A 22,878-nucleotide genomic window follows, 5' to 3' on the forward strand; every position below is an offset into this window, starting at 1 on the left:
GAACAATGACTTGGTTTGAAAGACTCATTCAGAATGTTGATTTCCTTCACTGCTAGGAAAGGTCTTCAGAAATTTTACCTCAAAAGGATAATTAGTGCATACCCAATTTTACTTTTTCCTACAGAAACACCAAAGTGAATTTCCCATGGAAATTTCCACTTCTTTTTCTCTAAGATGTCTATTCCTTTACACCAGTTCATTTCAAGTATCAAATTTCTTCCCATTCCTTCCCTATGATTACTTTGGTGGTGTTCTGTCCTTGGAATAAATGAGAGTAATGGAGCTTGGGGGAGGGGGCTGGAGAGATGGCTCAATGGTTAAGAGCACTGGTTCAATTCCCAGCAACCACCTGGTGTCTGATGCCCTCTTCTGGCATGCAGGGGTACATGCATATAGAGCACACATACATAAAATACATCCTTACAAGAAAAATCTTTAAAAGGAAAAGAAAAACATTTTTTAAAAAAACAAAAACCAAAACAAAACAAACCCTAGGACGTAAGCAGGTATGGCGGCACACGCCCTGAATCTCAGAGGTTAGTAGAGAGTAGTGGACCTAGAGCTGTATCTGGCAGAGGCTGCTAGTTCCCAGCTCTTGCCAAGGGTAAGACCTAAAACTTAAGGGAAGAGCGATTCTCAGGCCCCATCTTTGACCTGATGTGCAAGCACTAACTGTTTAATATGCTGGATAAGCAATGATGATATAAAATCATGCTGCTGAAGTAACAAGCAGCTGTTACAGCTAAAGCCAGTGATGTGAAGAGGATACTCAGTAAAGGGAGGAGAGGAGGCCTTGGGAGGTCCTCCTTGCTTGTGGTCTAACTGCAAAAAAAGGGGGTGGGAGATTCGCTGAGAGCCACTACCAGAATGTCTCCAAGTGCTCTTTGGAGATGCTAAAATTCCTTCACTGAGAAACACCAGACTATGTGATAAAGGTCAAATGGCCACAGCCCATTAAGTATAGTCTATTTACTTATGAAAGTTGTTCCGTGGTCTAGTCTGGAGACTGTCATTGATTAACATAAACAAGATTGTATGCTTGTCTATGACCAAAATTATTCAACGTCAATGTGTTCGCAAGCCATAGCGTGGAAGCTTGATTACTAATGAGAATATGTAAATTAGAAAGTATGTGCTATACTGAACAGAGATTCACACATACATGTTTTCCGGTGTTTGTTTTTTATGCTTTTGTTTCCTTTTGTCTTATCCAGACCTCAGAGCTCTCTATTAAGTCCTGTGAAAGTGATGCCCCCTTTCCTGTTCACCCTGGAACACCTGAGTGTTGCATGAGGGAGGGGCTGGAGCGGAAACTCTGCATGGCCGCCCTCAGTCACCAGCCACAGGAATTTCCCACCTATGTGGAACCAACAAATGAGGAGATCTGTGAGGCATTCAGGAGGGATCCAAAGGGATTTGCTGATCAGTAAGTGGTCTTTAGAATAAGTCAAACTCTGGCTCGTCTACACCAACCCAGATGTCTACCGCTGCCGAGGCAAAGGCAGGAGCATCACTGCGAGACCCACAGTAGTCAGACCTCATGGTGAGACTTTCAAGAAACAGAAAGAAGCAGGAAAGAGATAGGGTGTGGGTGAGGGGGAAGGAGGGAAAGTAATGGAAGGGAAGGGAAGGACAAAAAGACAAATAAATGAGGAAAGATAACTCATGATAATGAAAAAGTAATATCTATATGCAAGGATGCAAAACAGTAATGTTGCACAGTAGGAAGTGAAGCCACCCACTCTCCCAAACTCCCACGCACTATCAATTGCATCTCTTTACATATGATTTATTTTCTAACATCTGGCAGTACCCATGGTAAGTCCCCTTATGCACTCATCCTTGCATCATGGAGATGGTGGGAGCAATTTTACTTCTGTGCACCTTTCTAAATACAGAAATAAATGTTCCCAACCACCTCTATACATCTTCAGAAATAGCTGTGAACATGACACATATTTTCCAAATTAATATGTAACATGGACCTTTTTATTGTCTAATCTATATGAGAAACCATGTTATACTCTGACTACATGCAAACTGGAAGCTTATAAATTGGACAGAAATGAAGATGTGTGTGATAGTAAATGCCCACAATACCTCATGAAGAACATGGAGGCAGCGACAGGGGATTGCTGCAAGTTTCAGGCCAGCCAAAGCTAAATGCTGAAACTTTTCCTCAAAAGACAAAACAAAACAAAATAAATAAGGACAAAAAAATAGAGGGAAAGGCTACCCAAGATGATTAAAAATATATGCAAAGATATGGGGCAATAAAATTAACTCTATTCATAATTTCATAAATATTGGTTGGCATGCCCATTTTTGTTACTTTCCAGACATTTTGCTTGAATTTTCAAATATATTTTTGAAATCTTACATCATTTTAATGTGCTTGCTGATGCCTGCAGAGGCCATCACATCCCCTGAAGCTGGGGTAACAGGCAAGCCACCTCCTGACTTGGTTGCTTGGAACTGAATTCAGGTCTGGAAAATCAAGAAGCACTCTTAACCATTGAACCATCTCACCAGCCCTCAGAAGGTCTTTCAGAGTCTCAGGAATGTGTGTTGCTAAAAAACAAAATGATTGCTCTTGTCATGTAAGTTAACTATACATGGGAATTATCTGGGATAGCAAATGAGAGTAAATCCCATAGTTACATTCACTATCATTATCTCACCCAAGAAGTTTACTAAGCAGCTAATACTGGTGATTCTCTGAGCAAGACAGGAAAAAGAAAAGAAACAAAAGAAAAGAAAGGAAAGAAAAGAAGAGAAAAGAAAAACTGATGGTTTTACACTTGAAATAGACAGAGGAATTATAGAACCCATTTTTCAAAATAAACACATTATTGTGTAGTTCCCAGTATTGTTATTCTTTCTTTAAATTCGTAATGATTTCATGACCTAATGGGCTGGGGTAACAGCTCTATGGGTAAAATGATTTCTGTGTAAGCATGTGGGTTCAGATCCCCAGATCCCACATGTTGAGAGAAGGCAAAAGCAGGCAGATCTCTGGGACATACTGTCCAGACAGACAGACAGACAGGCAGGCAGGCAGACAGACAGACAGACAGACACACACATACACACACACACACATACACACACACACACACACACACACACACACACACACCAATATACCATGCATGTTTTCTTCATCCAAACACTATCAAAAGTTGGGTTTTTCTCCCCCTAGGTTTCTGTATGAATATTCCAGCAATTACGGGCAAGCCCCTCTGCCACTCTTAGTTGGCTACACCAGGAGTTATCTCTCTATGGTTGGATCCTGTTGTACTTCTGCAACCCCGACTGCATGCTTTTTGAAGGAGGTAGGCTTTATTACAGTTATGTATTATTTTTCCTTCCTAAAATGCCATTTCTTTTGAATAACCAGAGACCTTAGTATTTTGTAATTAGCGAAAGGCTCCAAAATACCTTCATTGCATTTTGTTGGTCAGAAAAGCGCTGTGCCCTTAAGGAGAAAGCAATACATTACAATGGCGCGAGAGCATCGTTGTATTGATTTTGAAGTATCTGGCAGCTAGAGCATCCCTTTCAGCTGTTGATGCATACTCTATTCCATTGGTTTTGATTGTCTAACACAGTTCTCCCTTTTATTGTCTAGAGACTCCAGATGAAACAATTATCACTTCTCACCACTATGTCAAACAGAGTCTGTTCACAATATGCTGCATATGGAAAGGAAAAATCAAGGTTGAGGTAAAGATTCCACACCATCTTCACGGTTAAACGTTTGCTCCTTCGGTCCACTTTGTATTCCCAGTGAGCCAGTGAACGAAGCTGTAAATACAGCTAGTAATGACCCACACAAACACTTGGGCGCCTTCTCTACTCTGGTCTTCATTTTCCTTTTACACTAAGAAGGTATTTTTTGTGGGTATCATATATATTCAAATGCATCATACACATTTACATAATTAACCATGGGTTATATTTGCATTAGTATCTATGAATTTCCTCTGAGGGATTAGCTTTTGGTGTGAACAAAGATTAAGTTTCAAAATATTGCTGCTATATTTTAATAAGGAAAATCTAGAGATTCCCTAAGTATTCCTAGAATGGAAAATATCTCAACAATAGCATATAAACATAAAATATTATCAGTGCTTCAAAATTATACTATAAAAGTAGGCTCAATGAAAAGCATAATACATCTGTCAAGAAAATCCAAGATAATATAATAAATGGAAAGACACGCCATGCTTGTTGTTTGAAGATTTAAAACTATTACGGTGCAATAATAGCTAAGTGAGGTGATGCATACCCACAATACCAGTACCTGGAAGGCTGAGGCAAAAGGGTGGTCACAAGTTCAAGGCTATCCTATACTACTTAGTGAGTTCCAGGCTAGTCTGGGTTGCATAGTGAGACAATGTCTCAAAAAGTAAATTAGTCAACATTAAAAGTAGTAAATGAAATAAACTGTTACAGTATTTAAAGCATGAACATAATCAGTCCAATCTCTTAAAGCCATAACATCCCTTTTTTTATTTTAAGGAAAAAGTTTTTGTTACTTAGCTCTCCATTACTGTAACAAATACCCAAGTTAATCAATACAGAGAAAGTTTATTTTACCTTAAAGCTTTTATGGTTTCAGTCTACAGCAAGTTGAACTTTGTTGTTTTGGCCTCCAGTGGCACATTGGATGTCAGCATACGGTTGTATAAACCACCACCTCAAGAAAAAGTAGAGGAGGTTCTATTGTGCCCTTTGAAAAATCAACCCCAAAAGACCTAAAAACTTCCCAGGAAGGCTCATTTCTCAAGGATTGCACCAGCTTCCAGCATAGTCACTGGAGTTGACTCCAGTGGCCATTTGGAGAACATTCAAATTCCAAAGTTCATCATTGTCTAGAAATGAAGAAGTTATCACATGGACCTTGAAGGACTCCAGATAGATAAAACACTCTAAAAAGTGGGAAGGGGTGAGGATTGAAACAGCTACCAAGCAACATCAATCAGGTTACTGGTATACTAACATAAAAAGTGATCAACAGATCCCTGAACAGAATAGAAGGCCCTGGACTAAACTAGTGAATTTGGTCAAATGATTACACAGAACAGCAAAGGTAATTTCTCTAGCAAACAGTGTTAAGAACTAGATACTCAAATGCAAAAGAATGAAGCTAGACCCTCACCTGCACCATTAATATATACTAAAATCCTAACCATAATATCTAGAACTGTAAGACTCAGAAGAAAACGGGGGAATCTTTAACGAATTGCCTTTGACAATGATCCCTTAGATGTGATACACAAACCGAAGAAAGGTAAAAAAAAAAAAAAAAAAAAAAAAAAAAGCTATATCCAACTTTAAAACTACTATCCAAAGGATATAGTCAACAAAGGAAGAGGCAATTAAGTAAAACAGTGTCATACTGTATCTAATAAGGAGGTAACATTTAGAAGGCACAAAACATTTCTATAGCTCAGAGGCAAAATTGCTGAATAAAAAGTGATTTTATAGAACATCTTAAAAGACGATGATATCCCTCACTAGCATAATACTGGCATTGTAGACTGAATTTAGTCTAACATGTATGAAAATTTGGCCAGAAGAGAAGCTATGTCTCAAAAATGAATATTTGAAAATCTTCACTGGGGACGGTTTAATCTGTAGTAGTATAACTTTATTATATAGCACAGGTCACATGACAAGTGTGTTCCATGCATCTGGTAATGCCGGATACTACATTACCCCTCTCAGTAGTATGTTTATGGTGAAAACCAAAACACTAAGAATATGAGTTAGCTAATAAATTCATTTTAAACTTCCAGCCATCTCATAAAACTAGCCCAAAAAGTGCCAACTGCTAACCTGGAGAATGTCCTGCCGCTAGCTGAAGGCCTTACTGAAATCCTGTCCAGATGTTGTGAGTCTACCTCAGAGGACTGCATGGCCAGAGAGGTAAGGCAGTTCACGCGACCATCGTCACATACTGCACTGAGGACTGTGAACTGATTGCCAGTCTTCCAAGCTGCTTTTTGTGTGAATTGTTCTAGCACCCTCACATGCCTTTACAAACAATAAATAAATTCTCTACTCTGTTTCACAGATGAGAAAACAGGTTAATGGAGGTGGGTAATTTGAGACTACTCACCTACTGAAAAAAATCCACATACACACAAGGACAAGATTCCCACATCCCCAAGCCCTGCCCTGTGCACAGTATCCATTACTCACACACACAGTTAATTTAATTACGGCTTTCAGTACAATATTTAAATTGAACACAATTTAAAATTCATTTTCAGCATAAGTCTTATTAGTACTGACACTGTTCAAGCCTGGTAATATTCTTATTATGCTTTGTCTAATATATAAAAATGTATTATATTTAAAAATTGTAAACAAATTAAAATTTGATAAGTTTTTTCTACTTTCTCAATTTGCATAATTTTCTCAAGTAGATTCAGATTCAGATAATTCTATTAGATGAAGATCATTCTCCAAGGTCTTGCTGGCATTGGCATAGATCCATCAGCTGTGTAGTCTCTTTCCATTACAAGCATGCACTTCTGTGCACAGATGCTTTGCTGTAAGGATACATGATGCCCAGTAGGATGCCACTGAATTGTCAGTTGTATGTATAATCACATCATTGCCTAGGGTGCATCATATTTTATCTTCCATTATTGCATTGTGTTGGCTTTTCAATATCTAAGCAGTGTCATACTTTATAGCATTATAGTTAAGTATTTTCTTTATCCTAATTATTTTAAAGATAAATGGTTCTGTTTGTTTTTTATTAACAAAAAGTACTGGTTTTGATATGGAATTTTCATAAATAATGCACACACACATACTTAGAGGTAAAATTGGACTTTACCTGATAAGCTTTCACATATTAACACACTCCCTTCCCAAATAAATAATTGTATCTGGAAAGATAAATTTGTTTTCTAAGAGCATTTAGGCTGACATTTATAAATATCACATCAGAGCTTGAAAGCTTAAGTTTTATTTTTTGTAAGACTCACAAAACTAACTGCACAGGTCTACCATTCTCCTTGTAGCTGCCTGAATACACAAGAAAAATCTGTGAAAACTTATCCAAGAAGAATTCTAAGTTTGAAGAGTGCTGTCAAGAAAACACACCCATGAACATATTTATGTGCACCTACTTCATGCCAGCTGCTGAACCTCTTCAATTGCCAGCCGTCAAGTTGCCAACCAACAAAGACCTCTGTGGTCAGAGTGCCACACAAGCTATGGACCAGTAAGTAGAGTGGTGTGTGGTTTGTTTCTGTTACCCAAGAATGAAGGCATCTCTACAAGGGCCCAGACTAGGAAAAAGTAAACTTTCTCTCTTTCCAAATGTCCTTCTATGGTTTCTATGGAGTTTAAGTATTTGTTAACTTGAAATGGCTCTGATCTTTAGACTTGGATAGAGAAGAAGAAGCCCATGGTCCCTAAGTCTGCCTCTGGAGATCAGTGTGCATTGGCAGAAGGGGCTCAGCCTTTCCAACTTAGCTTTTTTTCTTAGCTGAATTGAGAATTACAACACTGCCTTATTTAGTGCCAAGGTGGCCAGTAAGAAAGGACGCTAAAGCTGCACAATAATGGGTCACACTTTTAATCCCAGCACTTGGGAGGCAAAAGCAGGCAGATTGCTGTGAGTTCAAGACCAGCCTGGTCTACAGAGCAAGTTTTAGGACAGCCAGGGATAAACAGAAAAACCATATCTTGAACCAAAAGGAGAGAAGGAGGAGGAGGAAGAGGAGGAGGAGGAGGAGGAGGAGGAGGAGGAAAGAATTGAAGGAAAGAAGAACTCTAGTAGGTCAACAAAAATGTTTTATAAAATAAACATTTACACATAATACATATATACATATCATGGCAATATATATTGTGTTATGCCCCATATTCTATTCTAAATCACAAATGAAAAATAAAAGTAAAAGTTTATCAACCTTTTGGAGAATAACTATTTGATAACAAGTAAAACATCAAATCTAGAGAGTTCTTTCCTTAACATTATTGATATCCACTGCCATTGAAAAAGAGATTAAATAGAAAGATATGGTGAAACTTGATCTTGTTTCATCTAAATAAAAATAATCTAAACAAATATACAATCTTATATATGTTATATCTTATATATATTATGACTATCTTCACACTCATAGCATAAAAATGATTTACAAGCAAGCTGAAAAAGGTGATTAGAATGTCAGGTTCCTGGATAAGAAAGCAGAACTTAGGCAGAACTGAAAGTATTTATAAATACTGATTAAACTAATAAATTCATAGGCAGCAATTAGATAAGCAAAAATGAAAAGAGACTTGTATTACACTCACATAAAGGACATTTCTATATATCTTAAAGTAATGTGTTATGCTTTTATGTTTTCTGTCACATACATAGATATTACAGTCATTAAACCAAGCATTAATAAAACACTTTCATGAAAATATTGTCTAATCTAAAGTCAGTTTACAGGGAGTTGATTTTTTTAAATTATATTTTAATTAAGTTGTACAAACAACAGTAAATGAGCCCAGCAGGTCTCATTTATATGTTTAGTCACACACATGCATATATGATACATTAATCATTAAAGACAAAGATGCCATAAACTTAAGAGAGAGTAAGGGGAACATGGGAGAGGTTTCAGGGGGGAGTAGTGTGTGTGTGTGGGAGGATGTAATTATATTTTAAATAAAATTTAAATAAATTAACAAAAATCAGAAAGCCAGGTACAGATGCCTGGCCAATAGATGCCTGTAATCCTAGAATTTGGGAGATTGAGGCAGGAAGTGAAGCAGGAAGGTCCCGGGATGAAGGATCCACTGTCCAGACTGGGTAACAGAAGAACTGGGCAAAACAACAGGGCAGTCAGAAACAAGGTGTCATTCTGCCTCTGTAGATCAGAAACAAGGTATCATTCTGCCTCTGTAGATCAGAAATAGGGTATCATTCTGCCTCTGAAGATCAGAAACAGTCTGCCTCTGTAGTAGGTTGTACCATTTCTGATTCTGGACCCCAGGCACACCTTGAAAAGCATCTTCTTCTCTTCTACCTGACACCAGGTATACATTTGAGCTAAGCCGAAGGACCCAAGTTCCAGAAGTGTTCCTCAGCAAAGTGCTGGAGATGACACTGAGAACCCTTAGGGAGTGCTGCGACACCCAGGATTCTGTCACCTGTTTCAGCACTCAGGTAAGCTTGGCCAAGTTTCTCTAACAATAACATAGGCAAAATTGGCAGAATGAAGTTTATGGATCAAACTGGATCCACTGCCTACTTATTTGTGTCCTGTAAGCTAACAAGGAAAACATGGTTCGTTGTATTTGTGTACTTACAAAAGGAAAAAAAATGTCAAAAGAAGATTGATATTTCTTGATGTGGAAATTAACATTCAAATTCCAGTGGCCATGAGTCATATTGGAACACTACCATCTATGTTTGTCTGTTGTATGTGACTGCTACTGTACAGAGTAGGATATATGTAATAGCAATCATATATGACCTGCAAAGGATATATGTGTATATATATATATATATATATATATATATATACATATACTAACTGGCTTTATTCAAAAAAAAGGTGTTTGCTGATACCTTGCATAGGGGCATAGAATTCTGATCTAACAGCATCATGTGACAGTATTTCCACACAAGGAATGTTGATGCACAATATTTTTTTTTTACAGAGTCCCCTGCTGAAGAGGCAACTAACTTCTTTCATTGAAAAGGGTCAAGAAATGTGTGCAGATTATTCTGAGAACACATTTACTGAGTACAAGAAAAAGTAAGTGGCTGCTTTTGTGACTTATCCTCCAAATGAGTCTGATGTACTTGTCTAGTTCTGTGGCTGAAAAGTACAAGTGAAAATTCAGGATATATTGAGTGAAAGATAAAGAAGGGTTGCATTTTTTAAAAGCTTTAAAAGGTAATCATAACGCTTTTTTGGAGGAATAGTGGAAGGACAATCTCTTATGCACTGTGTGGAAGCATCACCTGTCAATAAGAAAAGCCTATGACCAATGAGCAGGATTAGAAGGCGGGACATCCGGTAGGAAGAAGAAAGGGATTCTGGGATAGAGAGGCAGGAAGATTGGTCCTGGTATTCTTATAAGAAGACAGACATGAAACTGAGAGGTAACTTGTCATGTGGCAGAATTTGGAATAGAATAACAAGATGACTAAATTAGGAGCTGGTCAAAGAACAATCCAAGACAGGCATTTATTCATATATAAGAAATTTCAGAGCTGTTAGCAATGGGGAGATCTCTAAGGTCTGCCCTGCACAGGAAAGCAGGACAGGGGACAGCATGGACTTCTTCAACCTTTCCCCAAGCCTCTGAATAAAGCGTTTCATCATCATCATCATCATCATCATCATCATCATCAACAACAACAACAAAGGCAACAACAACAACCAAAGAAATCTGAGTCGTCCTTCTAGGGTGGAAAACTCAGTGTTACAGTATAGGGTGTGTCGTAAACATTCGGTGAGCAACCAATTAGAACAGAGCCACAGCATGTAACTTATAAGTGATCGGTGGAGACTTGACTCAAAACGGCAACATGAAGTTAGTCAGTATTCATACCCAAGGTTTCAAGGTGGTCTGATGCCATCACCAGCATGTGTTCCTTGAAAACTGGAAATAAAAACACTAATTATCAACAACATGGTAGAAGAGTTATTTTTCTCAACTAAGGGGAAAGAATTTTACTGTAAGTAGAAATTAACAATAAAACAATTGGCAATCAAAATGAAAGACATGGTGCTCGGTTCTTGGGAGAAGAAAAAAATCTCAAAAAAAAAGATTATGCTGTTTTTCCATTTTGCTTAATAAATTTCCATTTTTCAATAAGATGGAAAATAGGATTCAAGTAAACACACATTTGCACAAAAAGAACTTTGTAAAGAACCACAGAATAGGATGTCTCCTCAGTGACTGCCAATGAATTCTTCCTTAGTATGTGAAAACCTTATGCTTGAAAGTGTTTTTCCTCCTAATCCCTTATTGCTACTGCTCTCAGAGCATGTTTCTTGGAGAAAGTAATAAATTAAGCTAAGAGGACCACTATGAAGGTGAAATGGAACCAAGATCGTAAACGGCTCAAGCTGGAAAACAGCAAAAGGTGTCAGGTCCTATCACTGTCTTCAAAGTGAACTAGTGAGACACCTGGGGAAAAGGGCCAAAGGATTCCACATCCTGTTCAGTGTATCCGCACAGTGAGGTCCAAGGTTGGCAAACTGAGGCACAAAAGAGAGCACAGCACTGAAATCAAGTCCAGTGAAGAACACACTTTAAAGGGAGCTTGAAATGTAATGTTGGAGAAAGGTGAAAAGCCAGGGAAGACAGACAAGCGCACCACTCGCGTGGAAGTGATGAGATACCAAAAGGGGAACAGCTGGCTGTCAAATGCAGTGGCGATTTGTGTGCTTGCATGACTTTGAATGGGGCATCGATTTCAGTTCTAACCCCAACACAGCTCACTCAAACTCCATTCCACAAATAGGATTTCCTAAGATGAACAAGCATTTTTAATTTTAAGTACATGATTTGAAATAGCTGTCATTTTTCTTTAACAATGTCACTACAATAATTCTAGCTTAACCTTACAGGTAATTATTTGTTTCAGATTGGCAGAACGGCTGAGGACAAAAACGCCCAACACCTCCCCAGCAGAGCTGGAAGACATGGTAGACAAACACTCAGACTTTGCCTCTAAGTGCTGCTCTATAAACTCACCTCCTCTCTACTGCAGCTCACAGGTAGGAAAGCCTTCCCTCCTCAGGGCTGGAGTATTTCAGGATTCTAGTGCTTCATCTCTGTTCTGAATGTGCCTGAAGTGTCTAATGTGACAGACTTTCCTGAGTGGTGGGGTGGCCTTGCTGGTTCTCTCAGCAAAGAAAAAAAAATAAGAAAAACAGTTTCCAAGTTGTACTCTCAAAGAAACAAAGGGAGGTGTCTGCAAAACATGTGATGTATTACAAGCTTTAAGAAATGAGGTTTGTCTTTGTCTCTGTTGGGTGGGAGTGGGTCCTTTGGTTGCTCTGGGACCCGGCCAAGTGTTGTGGATGGGGGATCCTCGGTCAAGAACTCTTCTGCAGGTCATAAAGGGTTAGATGGGCTAGAAGAAAAGGCTAAGAGGAGTCCCCAGGAAGAACACGGAAGACTCTGGGTCAACATCAAGACGTTTAGTTCCAAGGGCTGGGGAAGGAGAGAGAGAGAGAGAGAGAGAGAGAGAGAGAGAGAGAATAACATAATAACATCATACCATGAAATGAAATTGGCTGTGTAGAGACTCAGGATGGGGGGATTCAGGAGGAGTTAGAAGTGGGGAAACAATATAATCAAATATATGAAAAATAATGTTTTTTAAAAAGGAGAAGTTTGTGATGCAGGGAACATGAAGAACATGGGAGACAAGAATAACAGGCAAATGTCAGAGGCCACCTTACAAGGTGCATATAGCAGTTTAGCTGAATTTATGTCACGCATGTGTGTATGCGTGTGCACATGTGTGAATGCGCATGTGTGTATATGTGTGCATGTGTGTATATGTGTGTACATGTGTGTATGTGTGCACATGCACATATGTGTGTACATGTGTGTAGATAGCACATATATATACATACAGAAAGGTAGACTGACAAACAGAAATACTTATGTAGAAATGGAATCACCAATATCTTCTATTTTGACTATAAAAGGCTACATTTAGTATGTTTTAGTATAATAATCAAATGGATACAAAGGTATTTACTCACAGAAAGAATTATTTTATAAAGAGTTTTAATGTTAAAATGGCAATCACTGTTAAGTATGAACATTTCTTTTAAACACTATCAATTGTCTCTAACTGTTCCTCTGTCCCTTTCTCCTCTCTCTTTCCTTGAAACACATCTGCCACCACAGCTTCTGCAACATTACTTTTCAACTTTGTACAAGAGATAAACTTTTCCCTAGTGTTTCCCTGTCCACTGCTACTAAGGTGTCTAGGAAGCTATACTATCTCTCTCTCTCTCTCTCTCTCTCTCTCTCTCTCTCTCTCTCTCTCTCTCTCTCTTTCTCTCGCTCTCTCTTTCCTCCCCCACTGAAATGTGGGAGAAGAGAGCCAAGTTGTGTCACCTCACTAATTTTAGACCTGACTTACACTGACTTCCAAGATATTGAGGGATTATATTCGTATCTCAGTCATCACATCAGTACCTGCCTTACTCCACCAGATGTGTATCGGTCGTTGTCAAAACAAAGGAATCCCGTCTGCTTAATTTCTCATTGTACCTATTATTCTACAATAGCCATTTAACTGTTTTAGAAGAAACTAAAAGTCAAAGCAACACTGCATTTCTCTTTGATCTTAATTGAAGATATGATGTTTCTGAGACCTTTCTTGTTGTCCACTCCATCTCTGGACCTTGGGGAGGATAATTCAGAATAACACATTTGCTTCATGAAGTCAGAAAACTGGCACTATTGATGGAGTTGTTCACCAAAATCTAGGAAACAGAAACGGCTTCCAATAGCTAAATGGAAGCTAGCCTGACAGATTTCAGTGATGTTTGCTCTCCACCTGTTCTCTCAGTGCATACTCTACATGGAATACCCACTTTAAGTTATTATGGTCCTAAGTAACGATTTTACAATATGTTAAACAGAGTATCGAAAGCTCTCTCTGGAAATATTTACAGAATAATCTGAAGCAACTTATTTACATTAAAATACAAATTATAAATGGACTAAATGATGCAGGTTACATATGGTTCTGGAAACGCTGGACTTGTTGTTTTGTTTTATTTTGTTTTAAGTCAGATTCCTGCTTCTTTTCTTTAGGCCCTTGTCAGAGATTCCAGCTCTAATTTAGCTAGTCAGAACAAAAGCCAAGGGTTGGTATCAAAAAAACCATTACTGATTAAAAATCCAAAGTTACTAAAATATTAATAACAAAGACCACCAACCAAGTGGGTCGGTAGTACTCACTCTAAATTCCATCTAACTCCCTTCCTTGAATAAGAGCCCATTTCCTTTTAGTGGAATCTTTCCAACTTACATAAAAGCTGTTTTTCCTGATATTAAAACTAATAAATATGATAATTTGAAAACTTATTTAGAATTTTCTTTCTTCCCTTTCCTTCTATTTTCTTGGCTGAACAGTATCTCCTCCAATTCCCCGTGCCTTCTTTGAACTACTCAATTTTTGATCAGGACTGTTGGTGTGACTCTGTGGGTAGTGGTGTGGTGTCACCAGAAGCCAGACTGTACCACTGCCAAAGCCAGTCACACCAATGGTCCTTCCTGCTAAATCTGACAAACATCTTTCAATGTCCTCAGCCTCCTCCGTGAAACATGTGGTACCCACAACTATCGCTCTCTCTTTGAAATGATGTACTGTGTGTTTGTGTGTGCATGTGCATGTATGTGCACTGGTGTCTATGTGGATGTACGGCTAGGCTGGATGGTTAACAAATTCCAGGGGTTCTCCCATATGCACCTCCCCAGTGCTGAGATTTCAAGTGCACCCCCATACCCAGCTTTGTATGCAGGTTCTGGGAAGCAAACCCAAGTCCTTGTGCTTAACAGGCAAGTGCTTTCCTTCCTGGGCACTGCCCAGCCCCTTAACACACACCCGTGTCAGCATTTTCTGTTACTCTACCATCTTCCCTTCTTGTTCTGTTTCATATTTTCTTCACCCTCTACTCACTCCTTAAATTTCCATTTCATAGTTTGTCTCTGATGTTCAAATTCATGACACAACATTTCCCGGAGTGATCTCTTCTATACAAGTGACATTAATGTCTAAATATCCACCTTTAGCCAATACCTTGCCCCTCTGTACACAACCATTTGTGGTGATCTCTTCTAGTCACATGATTTCTTATCCCACAATAAACTAATACACAGCATGAACAGAATCCTTTCACCTAAAACCTTCTGTGTTTCACACACTCATGATTTATATCAGCATCGTTGATCCATTGCTTTCAAATGAAAAGTTAGTGATACTTAATTCCTTTTCTTCTAAACATTTCAAATCAAATCCCACATCCTGCCAACTCTGCCTTCCAAATATTTGTCAGTCCCCGTCCTATATGTTTCAGCATTCACGTTTCTAGTTTCCTGTAGTCATCCCTGGATTGCATCTTCCCAACTCATGTTCCAACTCCAGTCTGAATCGTGTCCTTGTAACCTTAGTAACCTTGTAACCTTAGTAACCTTGTAACCTTAGTAACCTCTAAAAATCACAAGATGGTGAATACATTCCTCCAACAGCTCTTCACCATTTTCATATCAAGCCCTGATCTTATTTTCTTTTATTTTTTTCAATCAATGGTATTGATCCCCGATTTCCTCTCAAAGCTGATCCCCTCTGACTGTCTCTGTCTCCTTTCATATTTTCCTGGACTGCTTTCAATCTTCCAAACCTTCAGCTTGTTCTCTTACCCATCCCACTATGTGCAGACAACTAACCCAACTCCTGTTTCTTTCACCAGCCTTTAAGGTTCAGTACAGAATAAGCTCCTCTAGGACTCCATGTGCACAAAGCAAGAGCCTCTTCTATCTCTTCTGTGCATTCGCTAATTGGCACTTATTAGATTTTATTGTTCTCATTAGACCAAAAACTATAGGAGGTGCAGCACAATGCCAAACAAATCCAAGCATGCCTAATGAAAATTGTAATGAAAACTTGTGTTTGGACAAAAATCTTATTCTCTGACAAGGTTCACAGCAGCGTACCTTCTGCATGATCCAGTAACCTCTGAGTAAAATGCTTGATAAACAGTAAACTATTCTGTTTCATCAACAGATTGATGCAGAAATGAGAGGCACCCTGCAGTCCTGATGCAGAGCATGTGCACTGGCTTGGGTAAGTATAGTTAAGACACATCACCAAAGACTCTAGAATTTTATCACATATTTTGGAAACCATAGAAAAAGATGCAAACTTTACCCTACTTATCTATCCTATTTATTATCCATTCCAATTCATTTTCAGTTGACCATATTAAACCTTGAGAGAACCTTATGTGCTTACAGAGCACATAGATTCTGACATGTCTCAGTCCAATTTTAGATTCTCATTCTTGGGCCCCCAGCCTAGTACTTCATCCATCATCATGACATTATGTAGGATAATGACACCATAAATGTCATGGAAGGGATCCTGCTGCACATCACAAGGAAAATCTGTTAAAAGATGGGCCCATCAAGCATTAAAATTCACAGCAGAGTTCTTCAGTTCCAGCACCATGTGCTTCCTTTGGATTTTACATTCCAGTAACTTAAAAGTGACCAATGAGGGGACTGGAGAGATGGCTCAGAGGTTAAGAGCAGATTACTTACTCTTCCAGAGGTCTTGAGTTCAATTCACAACAACTACATGGTGGCTCCCAGCCATCTATAATGTGAGCTGATGCCCTGCTCAGGAACACATTGAAAAATATACAATTTTTTTTAAGTGACCAATGAAGTTATTTAGACTCCAAAACTTTAGCTGGACATTACCTGAGCTTTAAATGGAAAGTGATCTCAACTCTATACATTTCAACAATTGTTTTGATTGTTTGTTTGTTTGTTTTTCAAGACAGGGTTTCTCTTTGAAGCCCTGACAGTACTAGAACTCACTCTCAAGACCAGGCTGGCTTTGTACTCAGAGATCTGCCTGCTTCTGCCCCCCAGCTGCTTGGGATTAAAGGTGCGTGCCAATACACCTGGAAAAAAAGTTGTTTTTATTATTGTTTTAATTTCAATTGTGTTGACTAAAAACTATTACAGCTAGGATTTTAAAATGATAAACAATGATTTTAATTAATGTTAGACTTTTCATGGAGTTGGTAAAACAAACAAACAAAACAAAACAAAACCTTAATTTTAGAACCATCTAATTTAAATTAAAATCCCCAGTACAGTTATGTCTTTGTCAGCTTGAACCCATTCTTAAATATTACTCATAGCTCATGTCTTCTTCTTTATAAGTGAAAATTTCAGTTTTCAGTATGTACGTTAGTATTAGTGTTGATTAAAACATGATAAGATAAATATCAGCAGGGCTCAGACTAAGAACTCTTTTTTACCAGCATCCACCTTCTCAAGAACAAAAATACATGATGTGATAAAGCAAAGGAAACTCTCTGTCTTCTGAAGACTAGAACTCAAAATATGAATTATTCATCGTGTGTATGTTAAAGAGTAGAAATAGTATTTGGACCATTGCTGATACATTATCTATGCCCCCAGTTAAGTGAATTCAGTTTGTCTCCATCACAACTTGTACAGAAGAATCTCCATAAACTGAAAATCCAGCTGCATTATGGCTGCTTCAAAAGCCATCTTTCAAGGCGCATGAAGCTTTAATTAAGAATTGGGGATAGTTAGCGAGTATGATGATTGTTTCAGCCTGAATTTCTTCCCATCAAGTGTGTGTGTGTGTGTGTGTGTGTGTGTGTTTGTGTGTGTTGGGTGGTAGTCCCCTGTAGCTCAGAATATATTGTCTCAGTTTTTAGGAAGATAATATTAGTTTCTCAGAGAACACATTGAAACAAGAAAAAAATATCCATTTAAGAAAGAAAGTAGAGTAGATGAGATGGTTCAGCGGGTAAAGATGCTTGCTGCTAAATCTGACAACACCAGTTCGATTCCCAGGACCCACATGGTGGACTCCCAGAAGCTGCTCTTTGACCTCCACACAAATACATAATGGCCCATGAACTCCCTATATACACTAAATAAATAAGTATATTTTGAAAAGAAAGAACAGTAAGCAACAGTAAACTAATATATTTCAAGTTATTTCCTTGTAACCTAACAACTTTCAGGAATATATTAATGCTAACTAAATCAAGAGATAACCTCATTTAAAAAGTACAGCATCAGGGGCTGGAGAGATGGCTCAGTGGTTAAGAACACTGACTGCTCTCCCAAAGGTTCTGAGTTCAAATTCCAGCAACCACAGAGTGGCTCACAACCATCTGTAATGGGATCTGATGCCCTCTTCTGGTGTGTCTGAAGACAGCTACAGTGTATTTATACATAATAAATAAAAAGTACAGCATCAACAAAGAGTCTAAAATACTGATTTTTCTGATTGATAGCACTTATATTCATCTTTCATAGATTTTTTGGTATGCCATTTCTCCTTGGTTAGCATTTTTTTAACCTTTAAATAATCATTTAATTTCTGCACCATCCAACTCTTTGACCTTTGAAGCACTTTTTGATCACCTGAATAGAAACTTAAAAGTCATGTGTACGTCCTCTTAAGTTTCTACAAATTCACGGAATGTTTTGAATCTGGAATGAAAAGCTACCAACAGAAAATCAAAATGATCTTGTGGCCTTGACAAAGAATTACTCCCTACTTAACAAGGTTTTAAGGTGGAGGTATCATGACGGAATACGATATTACAGCCCAAGCCTTTCTATCAAATTTCAAACAATGACTAATACACTGTGATTCTTGGGCTCCAGGAAAGATTCTGTGGTACTATTCAATAACTCTGAAGATTTTTTACTAACTGGAAACTGGCCCGAGATAACGGAGCCCTGCCCTAGCTACCCTGCACCCATTGTGGTACTCAGTGACAGCAGATGAAGTGTTGAGGATGTCCCCCTAAACAGACCAGTCTTTTCATCGTATCTTAAGTTGAAAGATATTCATTTTTTTCTGCGCATTTTGACGCCCTGACACTGTTAAGGTAATATTGGCTGGTCATGTAATTCTTTTCAGTAAAAGTCCACTAGTCTTTCCCTAGAGACTTGAATATAAGCTGAATACTTTGGTCTCTAGGTGTTCTCATCCCTAGGTGCACCTCTCATTTATCTCTTGTACAGTCAACAGACACATTCTATTTCATTCTTTAAAGGGTTATCATAACTGGAGTTGTCACCTTGACTTTTATCTTCTTAAGTGAGCTTTCAAGCCCTCAGACTGATGTTCCATTGGAGATGGCGTGAGCTTTTCAATCTTATAAAGCCAGACAATTTTTTTCTAGAAGAAATTAAATTAGTGTTCACTGGGATGCCAAGATAAAAGAGTTTCTTTGCCCTATAGGTAAAAATATTTTAGATACTAGAATTACACATTGCACCATGTGAAATTTTTATATACAAAAACAAAACAAAGCAAAGCAAAAAATCAAACAACCCAGCATCAATAACAACAATAACTAAAACCAAACAAATGAAAACAGAAACAAAACTGCCTCATACCAAATGATGTCTTATTGAAGTAAAAAAACACTGAACTACTATCTCAATTCTGTGGTCAGTGACATTAGTGTTCAGCTTTTTATAATTGTAACAAAATACCTAAGATAATCAACTTATTAAAAGAGAAGGTTCATTTCATCTCACTATTTGAGGTATTCTGTCCCATAAATTTCATGCAGACTTGCTGCTTTTTGGCCTCTGCACAGGCGTCAGGAGGCAGCAATGTGGAACGTGTGGTATAGCAAATCAACACCTCATTGTCAGGAATCAAAGGAAAAAAAAGTTAAGAGGACGTGCTTAGTGCTCTATATGCCTCTTTAAGGACACTGATACGCAGTGACCTAAGGACCTTCGACTGCACTCCTCTCCAAGGCCAATCTCTGCCCGATATGCCTGTCTTAGGTAGTGTTCCAATTGCTGTGATGGAATACCATGACCAAACAGCAGTTGGAGAAGAAAGGGTTTATCTAGCTTACACTTGCACAATGTACACCACATTGATGGAATCCAGAACAGAAATCAAATGGAACAGAAACCTAGAGTCAGGAGCGGATGCAGAAGCCATGGAGGGGTGTTGCCTACTGGCTTGCTCCTCATGGCTTACCAGCCTGCTTTATTACAGAACCCAGAACCCCTAGCCCAGGGACCACCTCACCCACACTGGACTAGACACACCTCCACCAGTCACTAATTAAGAAAATCGCTCTAGGCTTGTCCACAATCCAGTCTTATGAAGGCATATTCTTTACTGAGATCCCCTCCTCTCAGAAGACTTGAGCTTGTGGCAAGTTGGCATAAAACTATCCAGTGTAGGACCACAAGATCTCAGTGGAATAGTCAAAATTCAAACTATACCAAGGGCTATTATCTGCGTTTTCTCATTTGCTCTGACAGTAATTATTCCCATAAAGTAGACAGTCACACAGGTTTCACTGGGTCCTGAACTATGCACCTTGTTGGCATATCAATTTTTGCTTTGGGTATTGGGAACTTCTTACTCAAATGGGATACACGGAATATATGGGTCGTACTAAACAGTTCTATCTTTACCATAGACATAAAAAATATATTTTTGCCTCGTATGCATCTGATGCTTCTCTTATGCTCCATTTATTCCTATTTTCTCACAGACCTAGAACTGAACCACTCTGGAAAATTGCCACTGATAACAAAATCAAGCAAACACCACAGAGATGGCCTTACAAGAAGACCACCAAGATAATTCCATTTTTCCTAGCTACAATTCTTCTGATGAATTATAAAAAAATAAATTGAAATCCAGTGCAAACTCTAATGATGCAGAATGATTCTGCTCTTCAGAATGGCTGTTGTTTCAGTCCACACAGAGCTAGATACTGAGCTATCCAGCCACACAAACCAGGCTTCCCACTAGACCTCTGCTATTTCAAAGACTCCAACTTAGCATCAACTCTCCAATCCCCAGCAGGCTCAGCCCTCTTCCCAGACTATTTTTCAGTCTTCATAGGTACCACTGAGGAAAAGTTAGCCTGATTGCTAACAAAGAGTCTGGAATATCTCATTTCTTAAAAGCAAAATACCTCCTGGGAGTACCTGTTCACATCCAGCTGTGAGCTGCAGCAGTTAATTCTGTAGTGTTTCTCTTCCTTGAGAATGAAAAGTCTCCTCAACATGAACGGGGAAGGGAGGCTTGGGATTTTTGTTTGCTTATGTTTTGGTTTGGGTTTTTACTTTTGCTAATGACTCCTGAAAACAACTTAGCAAGTAGTTTCTGGAATACTACAAATTTTCAGCTGAGCTTGATTTATTATGTACTTAGAATATGCATGAATTCTGATGCATTCTTTACTCTGAGAAAATGAACATGCTCTGATTCTATATTCTTCCTGGAAGACAGAGATACTTTTGGAATAAATATATCTGTGAAGCTAATAAAGGCCAAGGAAAACCTTCTCTATATAGAGTTAATTGCAGTAGGGAATACTTTGCAGCAGATGTAGTTACACAGTAAATATGAAATGTACTGTATGGCATACACAATTAGAATTAAGCTAAGCACAAGCAACCCTGTCATTCTCCAAGATTCTAAGTCCAAAATGGGAATTTCATTCATCATGCCAAGGGAAGTTCCTACACACTGACACATCTGTAGCCTCTGTGGTAGAAAGTGTACCCCAGCTGTGTGGGATACAAAGGTTCTAAAATGAGAAATTAACTTCAAATGGAGACATTCTTGAGAAAGCACGATGTCCAAATCCAACTGTCACCTACATAGCCAGACAACATTTCAGACTTTTGAAAAATTATCTTTCACAAAAACACAACCTTACTAAAGTTTCAAGTAACCCCACTAATAGATCATTGATAAAATATGAGAGGATAGACTAGAAAAACAACTAGTTCACAAGGTCATAAAAAGCATAAAGCAGGACAGATAGACCCCCGATGATTAACGCTGCATAAAGGATCAGTGGGTTTATTTGAAGGGCAGATTTTTTTCACATTACAAATGTTTTTACTTTTTAGAGCGAATAACAATATTCCTTTTTTTTTTAAAAAAAAGATTTATTTATTTATTTATAATATGTAAGTATACTGTAGCTGTCATTAGACACACCAGAAGAGGGCCTCAGATCTCATTACAGATGGTTGTGAGCCACCATGTGGGTGCTGGGATTTTTGTAGACATCACATTTTATTTATTCCTCGATGGACAGTTGGGCATTTCTTTATTAGTTATTTGATTTATTTACATTCAAATGTTGTCCCCATTCCCAGTCCCCCCTCCCTGAACCTTTCACCCCATCCCCTCTTCCCTTTGCCTCTAAGAGGATGCCCCCACCTACCCAGCTACTCCCACCTCAATCCTTTTTGCATTTCCCATCTCAGGGACATCAATCCTCCACAGAACCAAGCACATCCCTTCCTATAGATGCCAGACAAGTCTGCGACTTATATTACTGGAGCCATGGACCAGTCCATGTATACTCTTTGGGTGGGGGGTTAGTCTATTCACGGTCTGAAGGGTCTGGTTAGTTGATACTGTTGTTCTTCCTATGGGGATGCAATTCCCTTCAGCTCCTCCAGTCCTTCCACTTACTCTTTCATTGGGGTCCCCAGGCTTAGACCAATGGTTGGCTGAGAGTACCTGCATCTGTCTTAGTCAGAGGCTCTCAGAGGACAGCCATACCAGGCTCCTGTCTGCAAGCACATCACATCATCAGTTGGTCTAACTGCCTGTCAGCATATAGAAAAATGCAAATTGATCCATTTTTATCTTCTTGTTCAAAGATCAAGTCCAAGTGGATCAAGGACCTCCACATAAAACCAGATACATGGAATCTAACAGAAGAGAAAGTGGGAAGTAGTCTGGAACACATTGGCACAGGAAGGATTTCCTTAACAGAACACCAATGGTTCAGGCTGAAATATTAACAATTGACAAATGAGACTTTATGAAACTGAAACCTTCTGTAAGGCAAAGGACACTGTCAATAGGACAAAACAGCAACCTACAGATTGGGAAAAGATCTTTACTAACCCTACATCCAATAGAGGAATAATATCTAAAATATACAAAGAACTCAAGAATTTAGATTCCAAAAAATACCAAATAACCCAATTAAAAAAATGGAGTATGGAGTTAAACAAATAATTCTCAACAGAGGAATCTAGAATGGCCAAGAAAAACTTATAGAA

At 38.5% G+C, this 22,878-nt stretch overlaps 1 protein-coding gene across 1 annotated transcript in view; it reads left to right on the forward strand.

The window, feature by feature from the left end:
• Gc (GC vitamin D binding protein) overlaps nt 1–20,494 on the forward strand; it is a 33,219-nt gene extending 12,725 nt beyond the window's left edge. The window contains exons 4-13 of the mRNA XM_052198775.1: nt 1,215–1,426; nt 3,203–3,335; nt 3,632–3,726; nt 5,805–5,934; nt 7,044–7,246; nt 9,061–9,190; nt 9,688–9,785; nt 11,630–11,762; nt 15,800–15,859; nt 20,331–20,494. Of these exons, the coding sequence (XP_052054735.1) occupies nt 1,215–1,426; nt 3,203–3,335; nt 3,632–3,726; nt 5,805–5,934; nt 7,044–7,246; nt 9,061–9,190; nt 9,688–9,785; nt 11,630–11,762; nt 15,800–15,835 (1,170 nt within the window). The 3' untranslated portion in view covers nt 15,836–15,859; nt 20,331–20,494. The remainder of the gene's footprint in view (nt 1–1,214; nt 1,427–3,202; nt 3,336–3,631; nt 3,727–5,804; nt 5,935–7,043; nt 7,247–9,060; nt 9,191–9,687; nt 9,786–11,629; nt 11,763–15,799; nt 15,860–20,330) is intronic.
• Nucleotides 20,495–22,878: the final 2,384 nt, after the last annotated feature.

The sequence above is a fragment of the Apodemus sylvaticus genome, chromosome 11, assembly GCF_947179515.1.
Source record: "Apodemus sylvaticus chromosome 11, mApoSyl1.1, whole genome shotgun sequence".
NCBI lineage: Eukaryota > Metazoa > Chordata > Mammalia > Rodentia > Muridae > Apodemus > Apodemus sylvaticus.